The 22,628-nt window shown below is 64.0% G+C and overlaps 2 protein-coding genes across 2 annotated transcripts; both read right to left on the bottom strand.

Moving 5' to 3' along the window:
- Positions 1 to 504: 504 nt before the first annotated feature.
- LOC138101637 (cell adhesion molecule 4-like) lies at positions 505 to 13,773 on the bottom strand (the record flags this gene model as incomplete). Its single annotated transcript, XM_068999407.1, has 9 exons — positions 13,607 to 13,773; positions 9,800 to 9,914; positions 7,488 to 7,634; positions 6,150 to 6,302; positions 5,265 to 5,399; positions 3,894 to 4,058; positions 2,878 to 2,968; positions 2,584 to 2,756; positions 505 to 633 (listed from the first exon to the last, which is right to left on the bottom strand). Coding segments are annotated over exons 2-9 (1,072 nt in total), but the record flags the coding sequence as incomplete, so codon positions are not given.
- Positions 13,774 to 14,959: 1,186 nt separating this feature from the next.
- On the bottom strand, positions 14,960 to 21,498 carry LOC138101633 (small ribosomal subunit protein eS19). The gene is made up of 6 exons (XM_068999402.1): positions 21,398 to 21,498; positions 21,235 to 21,305; positions 20,930 to 21,030; positions 16,769 to 16,952; positions 15,104 to 15,158; positions 14,960 to 15,018 (listed from the first exon to the last, which is right to left on the bottom strand). Exons 2-6 carry the CDS (start codon positions 21,303 to 21,305, stop codon positions 14,992 to 14,994), a joined length of 438 nt encoding a protein of 145 aa, XP_068855503.1. The 5' UTR covers positions 21,398 to 21,498; the 3' UTR covers positions 14,960 to 14,991.
- Positions 21,499 to 22,628: the final 1,130 nt, after the last annotated feature.

Genomic DNA, 22,628 nt, shown 5'->3' with positions numbered 1-22,628 from the left:
CTATCCCCGCCCACCTTTCTGTCTCACGGAGCACCAGACGGGCCCTGTGTCCCCTTTTCCCTCTATCCCTGCCCCTTTTCCTTTATCCCCGCCCCCTCCCCTCTATCCCCGCCCCTTTTCCCATTATCCCCGCCCCTTTTCCCGCTATCCCCGCCCCTTTCCCCGCTATCCCCGCCCCTTTCCCTCTATCCCCGCCCCCTCCCCTTTATCCCCGCCCCTTTTCCCATTATCCCCGCCCCCTCCCCTCTATCCCCGCCCCCTTTCCCGCTATCCCTGCCCACCTTTCTGTCTCACGGAGCACCAGACGAGCCCTGTGTCCCCTTTTCCCTTATCCCCGCCCCTTTTCCCTTATCCCCGCCCCCTCCCCTCTATCCCCGCCCCTTTTCCCTTATCCCCGCCCCTTTCCCGCTATCCCTGCCCACCTTTCTGTCTCACGGAGCACCAGACGAGCCCTGTGTCCCCTTTTCCCGCTATCCCCGCCCCTTTCCCGCTATCCCTGCCCACCTTTCTGTCTCACGGAGCACCAGACGAGCGCGCCGAGCAGCAGCAGCAGCAGGAACACGAGCAGCGCCAGCGCCCCGCCCACCACGGCGAACGGCCCCGCCCCCTGCGCCGCCACCACCGCGCCCGGGTCTGCGGGGGGAGCCGGGGCGCCGTCACCGGCCGGGGCCGGGGGGCCCTGGGGGTCCCAAAAGTGTCCCCTGGGTGTCCCAAAGGTGTCCCAGAGGTGTCCCAAAAGTGTCCCCTGGGTGTCCCAAAGGTGTTCCCTGGGGGTCCCCAAGGTGTCCCAAAGGTGTCCCCAGGGTGTCCCAAAGGTGTCCCCAAGGTGTCCCAAAGGTGTCCCCAAAGGTGTCCCAGAGGTGTCCCCAGGGTGTCCCAAAGGTGTTCCCTGGGGGTCCCAAAGGTGTCCCCAAAGGTGTCCCAAAGGTGTCCCAGAGGTGTCCCAAAGATGTCCCCTGGGGGTCCCAAGGGTGTCCCTGGGGGTCCCAAAGGTGTCCCCAAAGGTGTCCAAAAGGTGTCCCAGAGGTGTCCCCAAAGGTGTCCGAAAGGTGTTCCCTGGGGGTCCCAAAGGTGTCCCCTGGGAGTCCCAAAGATGTCCCCTGGGTGTCCCCAAGGTGTCCCCAAGGTGTCCAAAAGGTGTCCCCAGGGGGTCCCAAAGGTGTCCCAAAGGTGTCCCCAAGGTGTCCCCTGGGTGTCCCCAAGGTGCCCCAAAGATGTCCCAAAGGTGTCCCCAGGGTGTCCCAGAGGTGTCCCAAAGGTGTCCCCAAGGTGTCCCCAAGGTGTCCCAGAGGTGTCCCCAAGGTGTCCCAAAGGTGTCCCCGGTGTGTCCCAGAGGTGTCCCAGAGGTGTCCCAAAGGTGTCCCAAAGGTGTCCCAAAGGTGTCCAAAAGGTGTTCCCTGGGGGTCCCAAAGGTGTCCCAAAGATGTCCCAAAGGTGTTCCCTGGGGGTCCCAAGGGTGTCCCTGGGGGTCCCAAAGGTGTCCCCAGGGTGTCCCCGGTGTGTCCCAGAGGTGTCCCAAAGGTGTCCCAGGTGTCCCCAGGGTGTCCCCGGTGTCCCAGTATCCCCAGTGTGTCCCCAGTGTGTCCCCAGGTGTATCCCAGGTGTGTCCCCAGTGTCCCCAGTGTGTCCCCAGTGTGTCCCCAGTGTGTCCCCCGTGTGTCCCCAGGGTGTCCCCGGTGTCCCAGTATCCCCAGTGTGTCCCCAGTGTGTCCCCAGGTGTATCCCAGGTGTGTCCCCAGTGTCCCCAGTGTGTCCCCAGCGTGTCCCCAGTGTGTCCCAGTGTCCCCAGTTGTATCCCAGGTGTGTCCCAGTGTCCCCAGGTGTCCCCAGCAGTGTCCCCAGCGCGTCCCAGTGTCCCCAGTGTGTCCCCAGTGTGTCCCAGTGTGTCCCCAGCAGTGTCCCCAGTGTGTCCCAGTGTCCCCAGGTGTATCCCAGTGTCCCCAGCAGTGTCCCCCGTGTGTCCCAGTGTCCCCAGTGTGTCCCAGCGCGTCCCAGTGTCCCCAGTGTGTCCCCAGCAGCGTATCCCCAGCGCGTCCCCGTGTCCCCAGTGCGTCCCAGTGTCCCCAGCGTGTCCCAGCGCGTCCCAGTGTCCCCAGTGTGTCCCAGTGTCCCCAGCAGTGTCCCCAGCGCGTCCCAGTGTCCCCAGTGTGTCCCAGTGTCCCCAGCAGTGTATCCCCAGCGTGTCCCAGTGTCCCCAGGTGTATCCCAGGTGTATCCCAGTGTCCCCAGTGTGTCCCCAGCAGTGTATCCCCAGCGTGTCCCAGTGTCCCCAGTGTGTCCCCAGTGTGTCCCCAGTGTGTCCCCGTGTCCCCAGGTGTCCCCCGTGTGTCCCAGTGTCCCCAGCAGTGTATCCCCAGCGTGTCCCAGTGTCCCCAGTGTGTCCCAGTGTCCCCAGTGTATCCCCAGCGCGTCCCAGTGTCCCCAGCGCGTCCCAGTGTCCCCAGTGTGTCCCCAGCAGTGTATCCCCAGCGCGTCCCAGTGTCCCCAGCGCGTCCCAGTGTCCCCAGCAGTGTATCCCCAGCGTGTCCCAGTGTCCCCAGTGTATCCCCAGCGCGTCCCCGTGTCCCCAGCAGCGCCACTGACCGTACACCACCAGCACGTAGGTGTCGGAGGCGCGGCCGTGCGCGTTGCCCACGTGGCAGCTGTAGGAGCCGTTGTCCTGCGGCGCCAGCGCCGGCAGCGTCAGCCGCTCGCCCTCGGCCCGCGCCCGCGCCGGCAGCGACTCGTTCCCGCGGCTCCACGCCACGTCCGTGGGGCTGTGGGGGTCACCGTGGGGCGTCACCGTGGGGCGTCACCGTGGGGCGTCACCGTGGGGTGTCACCGTGGGGTGTCCCCGGGGTGTCCCCGAGCCGTGACCCCCCCCCAGCCCCGGCTCACCGCGGGTTGCCGCCGACGGCGCAGGTCAGCACCAGGGTGTCACCCTCGCGCAGGACGCTCTGCGAGGGCTGGATGCGCGCCGAGGGCGGGTCTGGGGACACCGGGCCGCGGGGGGGGGGGCGGTGACGGGGCTGGCGGCACCGGGACGTCCCCGGTGGGCCCCGGCCCCGCGGCCCCGGCGATCCCCGGTCCAGCCCAGTGGGGTCACAGTGTCCCCAGTGTCCTTCCCAGTGTCCTTCCCAGTGCCTCCCAGTGCATCCCAGTGCACCCCAGTGAGTTCACACTGTCCCTGTGTCCATCCCAGTGCCTCCCAGTCCCTCCCAGTGCCCCCAGTGGGTTCATACTGTCCCCTGTGTCCTTCCCAGTCCATCCCAGCGGGCTCACACTGCATGTCCAGCTTGGACTGGGTCTGTCCCCCGTGTCCCCCGTGTCCATCCCAGTCCCTCCCAGTCCCTTCCAGTCCATCCCAGTCCATCCCAGTGCCTCCCAGTGCCTCCCAGTCCATCCCAGTCCCTCCCAGTGCCTCCCAGTCCATCCCAGCGCCTCCCAGTCCCTCTCAGTCCATCCCAGTGCCTCCCAGCGGGCTCACACTGCACGTCCAGCTTGGACTGGGTCTGTCCCCCGTGTCCCCCGTGTCCATCCCAGTCCATCCCAGTCCCTCCCAGTCCCCTCCCAGTCCATCCCAGTGCCTCCCAGTCCATCCCAGTGCCTCCCAGTGCCTCCCAGTCCCTCCCAGTGCCTCCCAGTGCCTCCCAGTCCATCCCAGTCCCTCCCAGCAGGCTCACACTGCACGTCCAGCTTGTACTGGGTCTGTCCCCCATGTCCATCCCAGTCCATCCCAGTCCCTCCCAGTCCCCTCCCAGTCCCTCCCAGTCCCTCCCAGTCCCCTCCCAGTCCCCTCCCAGTCCCTCCCAGTGCCTCCCAGCCCCTCCCAGTCCCTCCCAGTCCCTCCCAGTCCCCTCCCAGTCCCTCCCAGTCCCCTCCCAGTCCCTCCCAGTGCCCCCCAGCGGGCTCACACTGCACGTCCAGCTTGTACTGGGTCTGGCGGCGCTGGCCGCGGCCCAGGGCCGGGTGCGTGGCCTCGCAGGTGACGATGGCGCCGTGGTCGCGGCGCTCCACGCGCAGCCGCAGGACGCTGCGCTGCCAGAACACCTTCCCGTCCTGGTGGTGGCTGCTGTGGCCTGGGGACACCGCGGGGACACCGGCGGCAGGGGGGGACACGGGGGGACACGGGAGGGACGAGCGGCACCGGAGGCAACGGGGGACAAGTGGCACAGGGGACACCGAACGCCATCAGAGCCCCGGCGTGCCCGGGCTGGGACCGGCGTTCCCGTGTCCCCAGCAGTGTCCCCGTGTCCCCAGCCCCCACCAGTGTCCCCAGACCCCACCAGTGTCCCCAGCCCCCACCAGTGTCCCCATGCCCCCACCAGTGTCCCCATGTCCCCAAACCACACCAGTGTCCCCGGCCCCACCAGTGTCCCCAGCCCCACCAGTGTCCCCAGCCCCACCAGTGTCCCCATGCCCCCACCAGTGTCCCCAGCCCCACCAGTGTCCCCATGCCCCCACCAGTGTCCCCAGCCCCACCAGTGTCCCCATGTCCCCAAACCACACCCCCACACCCCCACTGTGTCCCCAACCCCCCCAGTGTCCCCATATCCCCACCAGCATCCCCCAGCACATCCCTATCCCCAATCCCCACTCTGTCCCCAGCCCCTCCAGGCCCCCCCCACGGTGTCCCCAGCCATCCCCAGGTGTCCCCAGATGTCCCCAGGTATCCCCAGGTGTCCCCAGGTATCCCCAGCCATCCCCAGGTGTCCCCAGGTGTCCCCAGGTATCCCCAGATGTCCCCAGGTGTCCCCAGATGTCCCCAGGTGTCCCCAGGTGTCCCCAGGTGTCCCTGCGGTGTCCCCAGGTATCCCCAGGTATCCCCAGATGTCCCCAGGTATCCCCAGCCATCCCCAGGTGTCCCCCAGGTATCCCCAGGTGTCCCCAGATATCCCCAGGTGTCCCCAGATATCCCCAGATATCCCCAGATATCCCCAGGTGTCCCCGGATGTCCCCAGGTGTCCCCGGATGTCCCCAGGTGTCCCCAGATATCCCCAGATATCCCCAGATATCCCCAGGTGTCCCCGGATGTCCCCAGGTGTCCCCAGATATCCCCAGGTGTCCCCAGGTGTCCCCAGCCACCCCCAGGTGTCCCCAGCCATCCCCAGGTGTCCCCAGATGTCCCCAGATATCCCCAGGTGTCCCCAGGTGTCCCCAGGTGCCCCCAGCCATCCCCAGGTGTCCCCAGGTGTCCCCAGGTGTCCCCAGCCATCCCCAGATGTCCCCAGATGTCCCCAGGTGTCCCCAGATGTCCCCAGCCGTCCCCAGGTGTCCCCCCTGACCTGCCAGCTCGCGGCGGTCGCGGTACCAGCGCAGCGTCGCGAGGGGACGCGCGCGGGGCACGAGGCAGCTCAGCTCCACCTCCCCCCCCTCCACCGCCAGCGCCCCCGCCTCCACCACGGGGGGCTCGGGGGGCACTGGGGACAGCGGGGGACAGCCGGGGGACAGCCGGGGACAGCCACGGGACACGGGGACACGGCGGGAGACAAGAGCAAAGAGATAAGGGACAAGATAGGGGGCTCAGGGGACAAGGGACAGGTGTCACCAGGTGTGGCACGTGTCCCCAGGTGTCCCCTCTGCATCCCCAGGTGTCTCCTCCATGTCCCCAGGTGTCCCCTCCGTGTCCCCAGGTGTCCCCTCCATGTCCCCAGGTGTCCCCAGGTGTCCCCAGGTGTCCCTCCCCTGTTTCCAGGTGTCCCTCCCGTGTCCCCAGGTGTCACCACGTGTGGCACGTGTCTCCAGGTGTCCCCTCTGTGTCTCCAGGTGTCCCCTCCGCGTCCCCAGGTGTCCCTCCCCTGTCCCCAGGTGGCCCCTCCTGTGTCCCCAGGTGTCCCCAGGTGTCCCCAGGTGTCCCCGAGGAGAGGGAGGGGACGTGAGGATGTGGGTTTGGGTGTGTGGGAGGTGGCCGAGGACACAGGAAGCCACGGTCACCGCAGCCACTGTGTCCCCAGGTGTCCCCAGGTGTCCCCAGGTGTCCCTGAGGAGCGGGAGGGGACACGAGGATCCGGTTTTGGGTGTGTGTGGCGAGGGGCAGGGGCGGGAGCTGGCACCACATCCCTGTGTGCCCCCAACCCCCAGGTGTCCCCAGGGGTCCCCAGGTGTCCCCAGCTGTCCCCAGGTGTCCCCAGGTGTCCCCAGGTGTCCCCAGGTGTCCCCAGGTGTCCTACCCAGCACGGTGAGGGTGGCGATCTGGTGGTGGGTGTCATCGGCGTAGAGCTGGCAGAAGTAGCCGCCCTCGTCGTCCAGCCGGGCTCGGGCCAGGCGCAGCCGCAGCCGCCGGCGGCTGAACTCGGCCAGCTCGAAGCGCTCGTCCTTCAGCGCTGGGGACAGAGGGGACAGCGGTGTCACCCACGGGGTCACAGAGAGCCCCAGGGCCACCCCCAGCTCATCCTTCAGCGCTGGGGACAGAGGGGACAGCAGTGTCACCCACGGGGTCCCACAGAGCCCCAGGGCCACCCCCAGCTCATCCTTCAGTGCTGGGGACAGAGGGGACAGCGGTGTCACCCACGGGGTCACACAGAGCCCCAGGGCCACCCCCAGCTCATCCTTCAGCGCTGGGGACAGAGGGGACAGCGGTGTCACCCACGGGGTCACACAGAGCCCCAGGGCCACCCCCAGCTCGTCCTTCAGCGCTGGGGACAGAGGGGACAGCGGTGTCACCCCAGGGCCACCCCCAGCTCGTCCCTCAGCCCTGGGGACAGCAGTGTCACCCCAAGGCCACCCCCAGCTCGTCCCTCAGCCCTGGGGACAGCAGTGTCACCCCAAGGCCACCCCCAGCTCGTCCCTCAGCCCTGGGGACAGCAGTGTCACCCCAAGGCCACCCCCAGCTCGTCCCTCAGCCCTGGGGACAGCAGTGTCACCCCAGGGCCACCCCCAGCTCGTCCCTCAGCCCTGGGGACAATGGGACAGCAGTGTCACCCCAGGGCCACCCCCAGCGCGTCCCTCAGCCCTGGGGACAGCAGTGTCACCCACTGGGTCACCCCCAGCTCAACCCTGGGGGCAGCGGTGTCACCCACGGGGTCACACAGAGCCCCAGGGCCACCCCCAGCTCGTCCCTCAGCCCTGGGGACAATGGGACAGCGGTGTCACCCCAGGGCCACCCCCAGCTCGTCCCTCAGTGCTGGGGACAGAGGGGACAGCAGTGTCACCCCCAGGGCCACCCCCAGCTCGTCCCTGGGGACAGCGGTGTCACCCACGGGGTCACACAGAGCCCCAGGGCCACCCCCAGCTCATCCTTCAGCCCTGGGGACAGCAGTGTCACCCACGGGGTCACACAGGGTCACACGGACACCCACGGGCCACCCCAAGGCCTCGGGGCCACCACTGGTCCACCAGTGTCCCCCCCCATGTTCCCGATGTCCCCGTCCCTCACCGCGGGCGCCGTTGAACCCCAGTGTCCCCCCGGTGTCCCCGATGACCCCGGTGTCCCCCCAGTGTCCCCCCGGTGTCCCCCCAGTGTCCCCGATGACCCCGGTGTCCCCCCGGTGTCCCCCCGTGTCCCTCACCGCGGGTGCCGTTGAAGAACAGCGTCTGCCGGGCGGGGTTCTGGATGACCACGATGGAGCCGTCGTACCTGTGCAGGTGACAGGTGATCTCGGCCGTGCCACCCTCCAGCACCGTCACGTTCTCGGCCTGCACCTCCTGCGCCCGCCCTGGGGACAGGGACAGGCACAGGGGACAGCGTCACCGAGGGGGACAGGGGACAGGGGGCATGGGGACACAGGGGACAGCGTCACCGAGGGGGCAGGGGGCAGGGGGACATGGGGCAGGGTCACTGAGAGCACAGGGGGCAGGGGACAGGGTCAGCATGGGGGGGGACAGGGGACATGGGGACACAAGGGACAGGGGGTCACTGAGGGCACAGGGGACAGGGGGACATGGGGACACAGGGGGCAGGGGACATGGGGACACAGGGGACAGGGTCACCGAGGGCACAGGGGGCAAGGGACGGGGTCAGCATGGGGGACACGGGGACAGGGGGACACAGGGGACATGGGGACACAGGGGGCAGGGGACAGGGGGACACAGGGGACATGGGGACACAGGGGGCAGGGGGACACTGGGGACACAGGGGGCAGGGGACACAGGGGACATGGGGCAGGGTCACCGAGGGCACAGGGGGCAGGGGACAGGGTCAGCATGGGGGACATGGGGGCATGGGGACACAGGGGACAGGGTCACTGAGGGGGCAGGGGACATGGGGCATGGGGACAGGGGGACACAGGGGGCAGGGTCACCGAGGGCACAGGGGACAGAGGGACAGGGTCATCGAGGGGGACAGGGGGCATGGGGACACAGGGGACAGGGTCACCGAGGGGGCAGGGGACAGGGTCAGCATGGGGGACAGGGGACACAATGACCGGGCACCCACACACCCCCTGGACACGGGGACAGGGTCAGCGTGGGGGACAGGGGACACAGGACAGCGTCACCATGGGGGGACAAGGGACACACAGACCAGGGGACAGGGTGACTTGGAGCACCATCCCTGAGGTGCTGGGGACATTTGGGGACACCGACAGCGCTGGGGACACCTGAACCGGGGTGCTGGGGACATTTGGGGACACCGACAGCGCTGGGGACGGTGACACCGCTGGGGACACCGGCACGAGGTCCCCGACACCGGGGGACAGCGGCACAGATGTCCCCAGCAGCGGTGGCACCGCCGGTGGCACCTCAGGGACGCCCACCCCCCCCACGTGTGGCCCTGGGGACAGCGACGGTGACGCGTCCCCCTCCTGTCCCCCTCCTGTCCCCCCCTGTCCCCCCCACCATCGCCTCCGGTTGCCGTGACAACGCCACCGGGGGGGGGGGGGTGACACCATGGGGGGGGGGGGAAGAAGAGGTGACACCGCGTTTTGCTGTGTCAGCACAATCCCCCCTCCCTCCCTCCCAGCGCCCCCCCCGGGGTCACCGCGGCGTCCCCCTCCCCGCCCCCCCCTCCCCAAGGTCACCGCGCCAAGGTCACCCCGTCCCCGCGGCTGGGGGGGGGAGGGGACACGGGGGGGACGGGGGGGGGGGGGTCCCTGGTGTCCCCACCCCCCCTCCCCCCCCCCCCTCCCCCCCCGTGCTGCCCACGGAGGTGACACGGGGACAAGGGACACTTTGTGTGTGTGTGTCCCCCCCCCGATGCTGGGGACACTCGAGGGGGGGGCTGGGCGGCCCAGGGTGTCCCCTCTGTGTCGGGGGAGGGACAATGGGGGGGGGGGGGACAATGGTCCTTTTCTGTGTCCCCCACCCACGCCAGGGGACAGGCCGGTGGCGCCTGGCACCTCGGGGGGGAGGGGGTGGGCCACGGGAGGGGGGGGGTGGGGGAGGTCTGGGTGTCACCGAGGGCCACGAGGGTGAGGTGACAGTGACACCCCTCCCCCTTCCCGGGCCGGGTTTGGGGACACCGGGATGCTCGGGGTGGCGGGGGGGGGGGGGTGACAGTGACACCCCCCCTCCCCCTCCATCTCCCAGGGGGTTTGGGGAGACCGCGGGGTGACCCCAAAGTGTCCCCAAGGTTGGGGGGGGGTGGGGGGGGGGGGGACAGCAGCGAAACGGCAGCGCAGCGTGCCGGGCTGGGAGGGGTTAAACCCTTGGGGACAGCACGGGGACACCGTGGGGGGGGGGGGACACGGGGGGGGAGGGGGGGCTGCGGCAGAGAGCGGCGGCGATTTTGGGGAGGGGGGAGGGGCAGGATGCGGGTTTAAAGCGGGGGGAGGAGGGGTGGGGGGGGGGTGTTGGGAATTCCCCCCCTCCGGTTTGGGGGCTGGGGGAGGGGGCGTTGCGGATTTGGGGAGGGGGGCGTCGGTCAGCGGCGGGGGTCACTCACCGTGTCCGGCGGCCCAGAGCAGCAGCAGCCCCGGGAGCAGCGCGGGGGGGGCGCGGGGGGGGCGCGGGGGGGGCTGCATGGCGGCCCCAGAGCCTCGGCCGCTGCCGCTCCCCACCTGCCGGGCCCGCGGGAATGAGATGCTAATGAGATGCTAATGAGATGCGGGAGGCCGGGCCAATGGGGGAGGAAGGGGGGAGGAGCCCGGGGGGTGGGGTGGGGTGGGGGGGGGGGGGGGGCGGGGGGCGGTGTTTACAGGGAGAAGGGGGACGAAGCCCCCCCCCCCCTCTAAAAAAAAAAAGGGGGATTGGGGATGGGGGGAGGGGGATTTGGGGAGCCCCGGGTGGGAAATTTGGGATGCTGGGGGGGGGGGGGGGATTGGGAACCTCAGGATGGGGTCAGGGACCCGCAGCTGGAATGGGGAGGGGGGGGATTGGGAACCCCAGGATGGGGTCAGGGATCCGCAGCTGGAATGGGGAGGGGGGGGGGGGACATCGGGGAACCCCAAAAGAGAATTGGGGTGAAACCCCACACCGGGGGCAGAATTTGGGGACCTCGGGGTGACATTGGGATCCCCCCCCCCCCCCCCAGATCGACACCAGCCCCCCCCGAGCCCCCCGAGCCCCCCGAGCCGGGATTTGGGGTTGGACGGAGGCACCTCGGGGTGGGGGGGGGGGGTGATGGGGGGCACCCCAAAATGGGGAGGGGGGGGGGGGGGAGGGGGGTTCGGACCCCCAAACAGCCGAACCGGGACACCCCAAAAACGGGCCGGGGTCCCCCGGACAGAATTGGGGCGCGCCAAGGGGGGGGGGGGGGGGTGGGGACACCCCAAGACAGGACGGGGACCCTCAAGGTGGGGGGGAAATGGGGGCACCCCCAGAACGGGGGTGGGGGAACCCCAAATGGGGCCGGGGAGCCGCGTGTCCCCCCCGTGTCCCCCCCCCGTGTCCCCTCGGCGCTGGCGCGGTGGCCCCGGGAAGGGGGGGGTGGGGGGACAGTTGCCATGGTAGCCACGGCCCCCCCGGGGCCGAACAAAGGCGGCTCAGAGCGGGAACAGCGCGGCCATTCAGGGCCGGGGGGGGGGGTGGGGGTGGTCCCGGGGTGGGGGGGGGTCCCTCCCACCCCCCCACCCCCCCCAGCGCTGTTTTTGGGGCCGTTTGGCCGCGTTTGGGGCCCCCCCCCCCCCCCCCCGCCAGGCGCTCGGGACCCCGGGCACGTCCGGGGCGCTGGGGGGTGGGTGGGGGCAGTGGGATGGGGGAATGGGGGGGGGGAAAAGAGGGATAAAGGGGGTAGAAATGGGTCTGAACTGGGATAAAATTGGGTCTGAACGGGGTAAAATGGGAGTAAACTGGAAAAAACGGGGCTAAAGGGGGTCAAAATGGGGCTCAAGGGGGTCAGAGTGGGGCTAAAGAGGGTCAGAGTGGGGCTAAAAAGGGACAAAATGGGAATAAACTGGACAAAATGGGGCTAAAGGGGGTCAAAATGGGGCTCAAGGGGGTCAGAGTGGGGCTAAAGAGGGTCAGAGTGGGGCTAAAAAGGGACAAAATGGGAATAAACTGGACAAAATGGGGCTAAAGGGGGTCAAAATGGGGCTCAAGGGGGTCAGAGTGGGGCTAAAAAGGGACAAAATGGGGCTCAAGGGAGTCAGAGTGGGGCTAATGGGTCAAACTGGGTCCATACAGGGATAAAATGGGAATAAACTGGACAGAGAGGGGCTCAAGGGGGTCAAAATGGGGCTAAAGAGGGATAAAATGGGGCTCAAGCGGGTCAGAGTGGGGCTCAAGGGGGTCAGAGTGGGGCTAACAGGGGTCAAAATGGGTCTGAACAGGGATAAAATTGGGTCTGAACAGGGTAAAATGGGAGTAAACTGGATGAAATGGGGCTAAAGGGGGTCAAATTTGGGCTAAAAAGGGACAAAATGGGGCTCAAGGGGGTCAGAGTGGGGCTAACAGGGGTCAAACTGGGTCTGAACAGGGATAAAATGGGAATAAACTGGACAAAATGGGGCTAAAAGGGGTCAGAGTGGGAGTAAAAAGGGACAAAATGGGGCTAAAGAGGGTCAGAGTGGGGCTAAAAAGGGACAAAACGGGTCCGAACTGGGATAAAATTGAGTCCAAACAGGGTAAAATGGGAATAAACTGGACAAAAAGGGTCTCAAAGGGGTCAAAATGGGGCTAAAGAGGGACAAAATGGGGCTCAAGGGGGTCAGAGTGGGACAAACAGGGGTCAAACTGGGAGTAAACTGGACAAAGAGGGGCTCAAGGGGTCAGAGTGGGGCTGAAGGGGGTCAGAGTGGGGCTAGCAGGGGTCAAACTGGGTCTGAACAGGGATAAAACTGGGTCTGAACAGGGTAAAATGGGAGTAAACTGGAAAAAACGGGGCTAAAGGGGGTCAAAATGGGGCTAAAGAGGGACAAAATGGGGCTAAAGAGGGTCAGAGTGGGGCTAAAAAGGGACAAAATGGGGCTCAAGGGGGTCAGAGTGGGGCTAATGGGTCAAACTGGGTCTGAACAGGGATAAAGTGGCAATAAACTGGACAGAGAGGGGCTCAAGGGGGTCAGAGTGGGGCTAACAGGGGTCAAACTGGGTCCGAACTGGGATAAAATTGGGTCTGAACAGGGTAAAATGGGAGTAAACTGCACAAAATGGGGCTAAAGGGGGTCAAATTTGGGCTAAAGAGGGACAAAATGGGGCTAAAGGGGGTCAGAGTGGGGCTAACAGGGGTCAAACTGGGAGTAAACTGGACAAAGAGGGGCTCAAAGGGGTCAAAATGGGGCTAAAGAGGGTCAGAGTGGGGCTAACGGGTCAAACTGGGTCAGAACAGGGATAAAATTGGGTCTGAACAGGGTAAAATGGGAATAAACTGGACAAAGTTGGGCTAAAGGGAGTCAAATTGGGGCTAAAGAGGGACAAAATGGGACAAAATGGGGCTAAAGGGGGTCAGAGTGGGGCTAACAAGGGTCAAACTGGGTCTGAACAGGGATAAAATGGGAGTAAACGGGACAAAAAGGGGCTCAAGGGGGTCAGAGTGGGGCTAAACAGGACAAAACGGGGCTAAAAAGGGGATGAAATGGGACAAAGCACAGTAGAAGGAGGGCTAAAGAGAGCCAAAAAGGGGCCGAAATGGCCAAGATGGGGCTAAATGCAGCCAAAAGAGGGTCGAGCGAGGACAAAACACAGCTTAAATGGTCAAAACGAGGATTAAACAGGGCCCAAATGAGACAGAAACGACCAAAATGGGCTGAAACGCCCAAAACGTCCAGAGCTCAACAGGGCCAAAATAGGAATGAACTTGAGCTTAAAAACACGGCTTAAACGGCAAGGCCGTGGCCGAACAGGGCCAATACGCAACCGAAATGGCCAAAATGGGGCAACTAATGGCTAAAACAAAGGGTTTGGGGCACTTAGGAGAGGCCTCAAGCTTTGGAGACAAAGCCACATGCGGGGGGACAAGACACGAAGCCGGCACCAATCCGCCTCCAATTTCTGCATCTTTACCCCCAAATTCCCTGGTGGGGGGATGAATCGAGCGCTTCAAAAAGATCTTTGGGAAGGGTGAAGGAACCCCACAGGAGGACGAAGGTGATGGGGGGAGGGAGGGCGGATCCGGGCCCTTCCCCGCAGCCCTGAGGGGATCCCCGCTGAGGGAACAGGGCGGGAGCGGCAGAACCGGCCCAGCCGCCGCCCGAGGCCCGGGAGGAAGGCGGTGACACCCTCTGGGAGGTGGCCGAGGACGGAGGTACACACGGAGGGCGTGTGCGGGGTGTGACCCGCTGCCCCTCAGGGGCTCCTGCCCTGAGGGCGAGCCTACCCGGAGCGTGCTCAAACCGCTGCAAGGAGACCCTGGGGGGAAGGGGGGAGGCTACCGACGAACCGCAGCCGCGTCTGAGGGCTCGCAGGCGATGGCAGGACCGGGGACACGCCGCTCCGGGCCCGCAGAACGCATCGCGGCCGCAGCCGGAGCCGTCGCCGCCTTCCCCTGAGGCGCCGCGGACAAAATGGCGGCGCCAGCTTTTCCCGCCCTTTGCCGCGGCCACGCCCCCTGCCCGCGCTCCGACCAATCAGAGCCCGCCGTCGCCGCTTGGCCCCGCCCCCTCCCGCAGTCCCTGAGGCGAGCGGCGGCGGCGTGAGGGGAAAAAGCCTTTTCTGAGGTAAAAACCTCGTTTTCTGAGGTAAAAAATACCGGTTTTGGGGGGAAAAGCGTGGTTTTGAGGCAAAACCACGATTTCCTGAGGCAAACCTCTTTTTTTTTTTTTTTTTTTTTTTTTTTTCCCGAAGCTGTACTTGATTTTTTTCTGGCGGAACCCCAGATTCTGTGAGGTAAAAAATCACAGCTTTGTGGGGGGGAAACCTTCCCTGCTTTGCTAAGGCAAAAAAAAAAAAAAAAAAGCTTTTCTGAGGTAAAACTACATTTCGTGAGCTAAAATTAGGGGGACAATGGGGAATTTATGCCCTTTTCCAATCCTGGAGCCTGCCAGAGCACTGATGGAAGCAAAGCGGGGGATGGAACGACAGGTAAGTGCCACGAACACCAATTTTAAGTGGTTTCGACCCAAATCCCCACCTTTTCCCTCTCAGTTCAAAGCTGGAAATCCCACACACAAGGAAAACCCCACGTGAAACACAAAACTGTCTAAAGAAAACCGCGTTCCCTCTTCCAAATCTGTTTTCAGCCCTGACCTGGCCCCTTTACCCGTAAAACCCAGCACTTTGCTGCAAAAAATTGACATTTTAGGACAAAAATGGCTTTTTTTTCCCCCACTTATCTCCTGCTAAAATTGCTGCAGTTGGAGGCTGAGAAGATCATGAAGCAAAACTGCCCTAAAAACAGGGAGGTTTTGGGTTTTAACACTTTTTTTTACCAATTTCAAGTATGAGATCCCTGATAATGTCCCAGAACTTGGGCTCAACTTTCTAAATTTTTAACTAAAAATCCCAATTTATTTTGAAATTCCCTACTTTTAAGGCTTTTTCTGTTTTAACTTCAAGCGCATTGCCACGCTTTGGGGAGCTTTTCCCACTAATTGAGGATTTCTCCTCCTGTTTTGGGGCATTTCCCACCCTTTTCAACGTTCCCTCCTCAGGTTCTTGAAAAAACCCCCGCTATTTTGGGGCCGGTTTCCCCGATTTTTGGTGTTTTCTCCTCAAAAACACACTCGAGAGCTCAGGGAGGGGAAAACTGATTTATTGGCTTCCTCAGTGCTTCTTGCTGGCGGCGGCGACCTGGCGGGGTGGGGAAAAAAAACAGGGAAATTGGTTAAATTTCCTCAAATTGCCCCCGAATTTGTGGGGATGTCCCCGGACCCACCTGCCCCGCGATGCGATCCAGGTCCCGCTGCCCCTGCGGAGTCAACTTGCGGCCCCTGGGAGGGGAAAAAAGGGACAAAAACGGTAAAAAAACGGGAAAAGGGGGATGGGAAAAGGGAGGGAAAAAGAGGAAATGGGGGGGGTTAATGGGGGAATGGGGTGAAAATGAGGGGAAGTGGGGTAAAAATGAGAGGAAGTGGGGAATTTTAGGTGGGGAAATGGGGTAAAAATGAGGGGAAACGGGGTAAAAATGAGAGGAAGTAGGGTAAAAATGAGGGGAAATGGGGAATTTTAGGTGGGGAAATGGGGTAAAAATGAGGGGAAATGGGGTAAAAATGAGGAGAAATGGGGAATTTTAGGAAGGAAAATAGGAAATTATGGAGGAAATGGGATAAAAATGAGGGAAAATGGGGTAAAAATGAGGGGAAATGGGGAATTTTAGGTAGGAAAATAGAAGATTATGGGGGAAATGGGGTAAAAATGAGGGGAAATGGGGAATTTTAGGAAGGAAAATAGGAAATTATGGGGGAAATGGGATAAAAATGAGGGGAAATGGGGTAAAAATGAGGGGAAATGGGGAATTTTAGGTGGAGAAATAGGAGATTATGGGGGAAATGGGATAAAAATGAGGGGAAATGGGGAATTTTAGGAAGGAAAATAGGAAATTATGGGGGAAATGGGATAAAAATGAGGGGAAATGGGGTAAAAATGAGGGGAAATGGGGAATTTTAGGTGGAGAAATAGGAGATTATGGGGGAAATGGGGTAAAAATGAGGGGAAATGGGGTAAAAATGAGGGGAAATGGGGAATTTTAGGTAGGAAAATAGAAGATTATGGGGGAAATGGGATAAAAATGAGGGGAAATGGGATAAAAATGAGGGGAAATGGGGAATTTTAGGTAGGAAAATAGGAGATTATGGGGGAAATGGGATAAAAATGAGGAGAAATGGGATAAAAATGAGGGGAAATGGGGAATTTTAGGTGGGGAAATGGGGTAAAAATGAGGGGAAATGGGGAATTTTAGGTAGGAAAATGAGAAGATTATGGGGAAAATGGGATAAAAACGAGGAGAAATGGGATAAAAATGAGGGGAAATGGGATAAAAATGAGGGGAAATAGGGAATTTTAGGTGGGGAAATTGAATAAAAAAGAGGAGAAATGGAATAAAAATGAGGGGAAATGGGAAATTTTAGGTAGGAAAATAGGAGATTATGGGGGAAATGGGGTAAATATGAGGAGAAATGGGATAAAAATGAGGGGAAATGGGGTAAAAATGAGGGGAAATGGGGTAAAAATGAGAAGGAATGGGGAATTTTAGGTAGGAAAATAGGAAATTATGGAGGAAATGGGATAAAAAAGGAGGGAAATGGGGAATTGGATGAAAAGGGAATTAAAAAGCAGGAACATAAAATTAAGTAACTGAAACAATCGGAATAACTGAAAAAGACAAACAGGAGCATAAAACAGCAAAACCCAAAATTTAATTAAGGGGAGGCTTAAAAGCAAGAAAAAACCCTCAAATTCCCAGGAAGAAAAACGGGGAAATTCAAAGGGAAAAAAAGGAAAACTTAAAATCAGAAAAAAAAAAAAAAAAACCCCGAGCAACAAAACCCAACCGCAGAGCGCCCGCGGAGCCCGAAATCGCCGCTTTTGGCCCCAAACTGACCCGTCCTGGTCCTTCTCCACCACCTTGAGCGCCTCGAGCGCCTGCAGCACCCGGCGCGCCACGGCGCCCGAGCCGCGGCTGAAGTGGCTGGGCCGGACCCCGCGGCGCTGGCGGCCGCCGTAAACCTTGGCCATGGAGCCCACGCCGGCGCCGCCCCGCAGGTACAGGTGCCGGGCTGTGGAGGCTGTGGGGAGAAACTGGGAATGGGAACTGGGAATGGGGATGGGAACTGGGAATGGGAACTGGGAATGGGGAAATGGGGACTGAGAATGGGAACTGGGAACGGGGAAATGGAGCCCACGCCGGCACCGCCCCGCAGGTACAGGTGCCGGGCTGTGGAGGCTGTGGGGAGAAACTGGGAATGGGAATGGGAACTGGGAATGGGGAATGGGAATGGGAACTGGGAAACTGGGAATGGGAACTGGGAAATGGAGCCCACGCCCGCGCCGCCCCGCAGGTACAGGTGCCGGGCTGTGGAGGCTGTGGGGAGAAACTGGGAATGGGAACTGGGAATGGGGAACTGGGAATGGGAACTGGGAATGGGAACGGGGAAATGGAGCCCACGCCGGCGCCGCCCCGCAGGTACAGGTGCCGGGCTGTGGAGGCTGTGGGGAGAAACTGGGAATGGGAACTGGGAATGGGGAACTGGGAATGGGAACTGGGAATGGGAACGGGGAAATGGAGCCCACGCCGGCACCGCCCCGCAGGTACAGGTGCCGGGCTGTGGAGGCTGTGGGGAGAAACTGGGAATGGGAACTGGGAATGGGAACTGGGAATGGGAATGGGGAAACTGGGAATGGGAACGGGGAAATGGAGCCCACGCCGGCGCCGCCCCGCAGGTACAGGTGCCGGGCTGTGGAGGCTGTGGGGAGAAACTGGGAATGGGAATGGGGAACTGGGAATGGGAACTGGGAAACTGGGAATGGGGACTGGGAACGGGGAAATGGAGCCCACGCCGGCACCGCCCCGCAGGTACAGGTGCCGGGCTGTGGAGGCTGTGGGGAGAAACTGGGAATGGGAATGGGGAACTGGGAATGGGGATGGGAACTGGGAATGGGAACGGGGAAATGGAGCCCACGCCGGCACCGCCCCGCAGGTACAGGTGCCGGGCTGTGGAGGCAGTGGGGAGAAACTGGGAATGGGAACTGGGAATGGGAACGGGGAAACTGGGAATGGGGATGGGAACTGGGAATGGGAAACTGGGAATGGGAACTGGGAATGGGAACTGGGAACGGGGAATGGGAACGGGGAAATGGAGCCCACGCCGGCACCGCCCCGCAGGTACAGGTGTTGGGCTGTGGAGGCTGTGGGGAGAAACTGGGAATGGGAATGGGGAACTGGGAATGGGAACTGGGAATGGGAACTGGGAAACTGGGAATGGGGATGGGAACTGGGAATGGGAAACTGGGAATGGGAACTGGGAAACTGGGAATGGGAACTGGGAATGGGGAACTGGGAAACTGGGAATGGGGATGGGAACTGGGAATGGGAAACTGGGAATGGGAACTGGGAATGGGAACTGGGAACGGGGAAATGGAGCCCACGCCGGCGCCGCCCCGCAGGTACAGGTGCCGGGCTGTGGAGGCTGTGGGGAGAAACTGGGAATGGGAACTGGGAATGGGAACTGGGAATGGGGATGGGAACTGGGAATGGGAACTGGGAATAGGAAACTGGGAATGGGAACTGGGAATGGGAACTGGGAATGGGAACGGGGAAATGGAGCCCACGCCGGCGCCGCCCCGCAGGTACAGGTGCCGGGCTGTGGAGGCTGTGGGGAGAAACTGGGAATGGGAACTGGGAATGGGAACGGGGAATGGAGCCCACGCCGGCGCCGCCCCGCAGGTACAGGTGCCGGGCTGTGGAGGCTGTGGGGAGAAACTGGGAATGGGAATGGGGAACTGGGAATGGGAACTGGGAAACTGGGAATGGGAACGGGGAAATGGAGCCCACGCCCGCGCCGCCCCGCAGGTACAGGTGCCGGGCTGTGGAGGCTGTGGGGAGAAACTGGGAATGGGAACTGGGAATGGGAACTGGGAATGGGAACGGGGATGGGAACTGGGAATGGGAAACTGGGAATGGGAACTGGGAATGGGAACGGGGAAATGGAGCCCACGCCGGCACCACCCCGCAGGTACAGGTGCCGGGCTGTGGAGGCTGTGGGGAGAAACTGGGAATGGGAATGGGGAACTGGGAATGGGAACTGGGAACGGGGAAATGGAGCCCACGCCGGCACCGCCCCGCAGGTACAGGTGTCGGGCTGTGGAGGCTGTGGGGAGAAACTGGGAATGGGAATGGGAACTGGGAATGGGGATGGGAACTGGGAATGGGAACTGGGAATGGGAACTGGGAATGGGAACTGGGAAACTGGGAATGGGAACGGGGAAATGGAGCCCACGCCGGCGCCGCCCCGCAGGTACAGGTGCCGGGCTGTGGAGGCTGTGGGGAGAAACTGGGAATGGGAATGGGGAACTGGGAATGGGGATGGGAACTGGGAATGGGAACGGGGAAATGGAGCCCACGCCCGCGCCGCCCCGCAGGTACAGGTGCCGGGCTGTGGAGGCTGTGGGGAGAAACTGGGAATGGGAACTGGGAATGGGAACTGGGAATGGGGATGGGAACTGGGAATGGGAAACTGGGAATAGGAAACTGGGAATGGGAACTGGGAACGGGGAATGGGGAAATGGAGCCCACGCCGGCGCCGCCCCGCAGGTACAGGTGCCGGGCTGTGGAGGCTGTGGGGAGAAACTGGGAATGGGAACTGGGAATGGGAACTGGGAATGGGAACTGGGAATGGGAAACTGGGAATAGGAAACTGGGAATGGGAACTGGGAACGGGGAATGGGGAAATGGAGCCCACGCCCGCGCCGCCCCGCAGGTACAGGTGCCGGGCTGTGGAGGCTGTGGGGAGAAACTGGGAATGGGAACTGGGAACTGGGAATGGGAACGGGGAAATGGAGCCCACGCCGGTGCCGCCCCGCAGGTACAGGTGCCGGGCTGTGGAGGCTGTGGGGAGAAACTGGGAATGGGAATGGGGAAACTGGGAATGAGGATGGGAACTGGGAATGGGAACTGGGAACTGGGGAATGGGAATGGGGAACTGGGAATGGGAACTGGGAATGGGAACTGGGAAATGGAGCCCACGCCGGCGCCGCCCCGCAGGTACAGGTGCCGGGCTGTGGAGGCTGTGGGGAGAAACTGGGAATGGGAATGGGGAACTGGGAATGGGGACGGGGAATGGGAACGGGGAATGGGAACGGGGAATGGGAACGGGGAATGGGAACGGGAGTCGGGGAGGGAACGGGGAACTGGGAATGGAGTCAGGGAGTGCTCGGGGAACCAGGAATGGGGAGTGCCCAGGGAACCGGGAATGGGAGTCGGGGAGGGAACGGGGAATGGGAACCAGGAACCGGAACCGGGAGTCAGGGAGTGCCCGGAGGAACCGGGAATGGGAGCCGGGAGTCGGGGAGCGCCCAGGGAATGGGAACCGGGAGTCGGGGAGCGCCCGGAGGAACCGGGAATGGGAACCGGGAATCAGGGAGTGCCCGGGGGAACCGGGAATGGGAACCGGGAATCAGAACCGGGAGTCAGGGAGTGCCCGGGGGAACCGGGAATGGGAACCGGGAGTCGGGGAGCGCCCGGGGAACGGGGAGCACCCCCGGGACAAGGCAGAGCAGCCCCCGAGACCGCGGCGGCCGCACGGGAGGAGAGCGGGGGGCACCGGGGGGGCTCGGGGGGCACCGGGGGGGCTCGGAGGGGCTCGGGGGGCACGGGGGGCACCGGGGGAACTCGGGGGGGCACCGGGGGCACCGAGAGGCACCGGGGGGGCTCGGGGGGCACCGGGGGGGGCTCGGGGGGCACCGGGGGCACCGAGGGGCACCGGGGGGCACCGGGGGGGGCTCGGGGGGCACCGGGGGGGCTCGGGGGGCACCAGGGAGCACCGGGGGGCACCGAGAGGCACCGGGGGGGCTCGGGGGGCACCGGGGGGGGCTCGGGGGGCACCGGGGGGGGCTCGGGGGGGCACCGGGGGACACCGAGAGGGCTCGGGGGGGCACCGAGAGGCACCGGGGGGGCTCGGGGGGGCACCGGGGGAACTCGGGGGGCTCGGGGGGCACCGGGAGCCCGCGCAGCCGCCGCGGGGCGGGGGCCGGTGCCCGGCCTCACCTGCCCGCGTGTAAAACCAGTTCTCGTCATAGGGCGCCAGCTCCTTGTGCTTGGCCAGCTTCACCGTGTCCGCCCACTCGGGCACCTTCAGCTTCCCCGACCTGCGCGGGACAGCACCGGGACAGCACCGGGAACCGGAACCGCACCGGGAGCCGCACCGGGAGCACCGCGGAACCCCGGGGAACGCCCTCCCCAGCCCCTCCGGTACCCCACGACCCCCCAGCACCCGCCCGCCACCCCTCAGCACCCTCCCGGTCCCCTCCCCTCCCCCCCCTCCCCCGGGACCCCTCCCGGTTCCCGCTCACTTCTTGAGGAAGGCGGCGAGCGCCCGCACGAACTCCTGCTGGTTCACGTCCTTCACCGTGACCCCGGGCATCTGCGGGGACACGCGGCCGGGTCAGCCCCGCGTTCCGGGCCCCGTTCCCGGCCCGGTTCCCCCCCCGCTCCCGGCCCCGCTCCCGTCCCCACCTCGCCGCCGCCGCTGCCGCGCCGGAAGAGGCCGAGCGCGGGGCCGCCCGTGCACCCAGCAGGGGCCGAAACCCCGCGAGACTCCCCTCGGCCAATCCGCGGCGGCGAGATCACGCGCCGGCCAATCAGCGATGGGGCGGGGCGGGGCGCGCGCGGTGCCGCCCCCCCCCGGCGCGGCGCCGTTGGTCGGTGCCGGCGCTCCCCCCGCGGTGCCAATGGTTCGGTCCGCCCGTGGCCACGCCCACCGCGCCGCGGCCGCTCCTGATTGGCCACTTGGCCCTCGTGGCCCCGCCCCCGAGGTGTCCCCGCTGTCCCTGTGCCACCCCCGAGCTGTCCCCAGAGTGTCCCAGTGACCCCCCTCGAGCTGTCCCAGTGTCCCAGTGCCACCCCCGAGCTGTCCCCAGAGTGTCCCAGTGACCCCCCTCGAGCTGTCTCAGTGACCCCAGGCTGTCCCAGTGCCACCCCCGAGCTGTCCCCAAAGTGTCCCAGTGACCCCAGAGTGTCCCAGTGACCCCCCTCGAGCTGTCCCAGTGTCCCCAGAGTGTCCCAGTGACTCCCCTGGAGGTGTCCCAGTGACCCCAGGCTGTCCCAGTGACCCCCCTGGAGGTGTCCCAGTGACCCCAGGCTGTCCCAGTGACTCCTCTCGAGCTGTCCCAGTGTCCCCAGAGTGTCCCAGTGACCCCCCTCGAGCTGTCCCAGTGTCCCAGTGCCACCCCCGAGCTGTCCCCAGAGTGTCCCAGTGACCCCCCCAGGCATCCCCACTGTCCTTGTGCCACCCCTGCGGTGTCCCCAGAGTGTCCCAGTGTCCCCAGAGTGTCCCAGTGACCCCCCTGGAGGTGTCCCAGTGACCCCAGGCTGTCCCAGTGACCCCCCTCGAGCTGTCCCAGTGTCCCAGTGCCACCCCCGAGCTGTCCCCAGAGTGTCCCAGTGTCCCCAGAGTGTCCCAGTGACCCCCCTGGAGGTGTCCCAGTGTCCCCAGAGCGTCCCAGTGACCCCCCTCGAGCTGTCCCAGTGTCCCCAGAGTGTCCCAGTGTCCCCAGAGTGTCCCAGTGACCCCAGGCTGTCCCAGTGACCCCCCTCGAGCTGTCCCAGTGTCCCCAGAGTGTCCCAGTGACCCCCCCCAGGCGTCCCCACTGTCCCTGTGCCACCCCTGCGGTGTCCCCAGAGTGTCCCAGTGACCCCCCTCGAGGTGTCCCAGTATCCCCAGAGTGTCCCAGTGGCCCCAGGGTGT

Source organism: Aphelocoma coerulescens, unplaced genomic scaffold, assembly GCF_041296385.1.
Source record: "Aphelocoma coerulescens isolate FSJ_1873_10779 unplaced genomic scaffold, UR_Acoe_1.0 HiC_scaffold_375, whole genome shotgun sequence".
Taxonomy (NCBI): domain Eukaryota; kingdom Metazoa; phylum Chordata; class Aves; order Passeriformes; family Corvidae; genus Aphelocoma; species Aphelocoma coerulescens.
Note: the sequence above shows the minus strand (reverse complement) of the source record. Positions and strands in the feature narration are given on the sequence as shown.

What these genes read in the sequence shown, in the direction of transcription:
- LOC138101633 (XM_068999402.1), bottom strand. Translation starts at nt 21,305, where the DNA reads ATGCCCGGGGTCACGGTGAAGGACGTGAACCAGCAGGAGTTCGTGCGG. An exon ending in CTCGCCGCCTTCCTCAAGAA is followed by an intron (nt 21,031 to 21,234) that starts GTGAGCGGGAAC and finishes TGTCCCGCGCAG; the next exon opens with GTCGGGGAAGCTGAAGGTGC. An exon ending in CTGGTTTTACACGCGGGCAG is followed by an intron (nt 16,953 to 20,929) that starts GTGAGGCCGGGC and finishes TTCTCCCCACAG; the next exon opens with CCTCCACAGCCCGGCACCTG.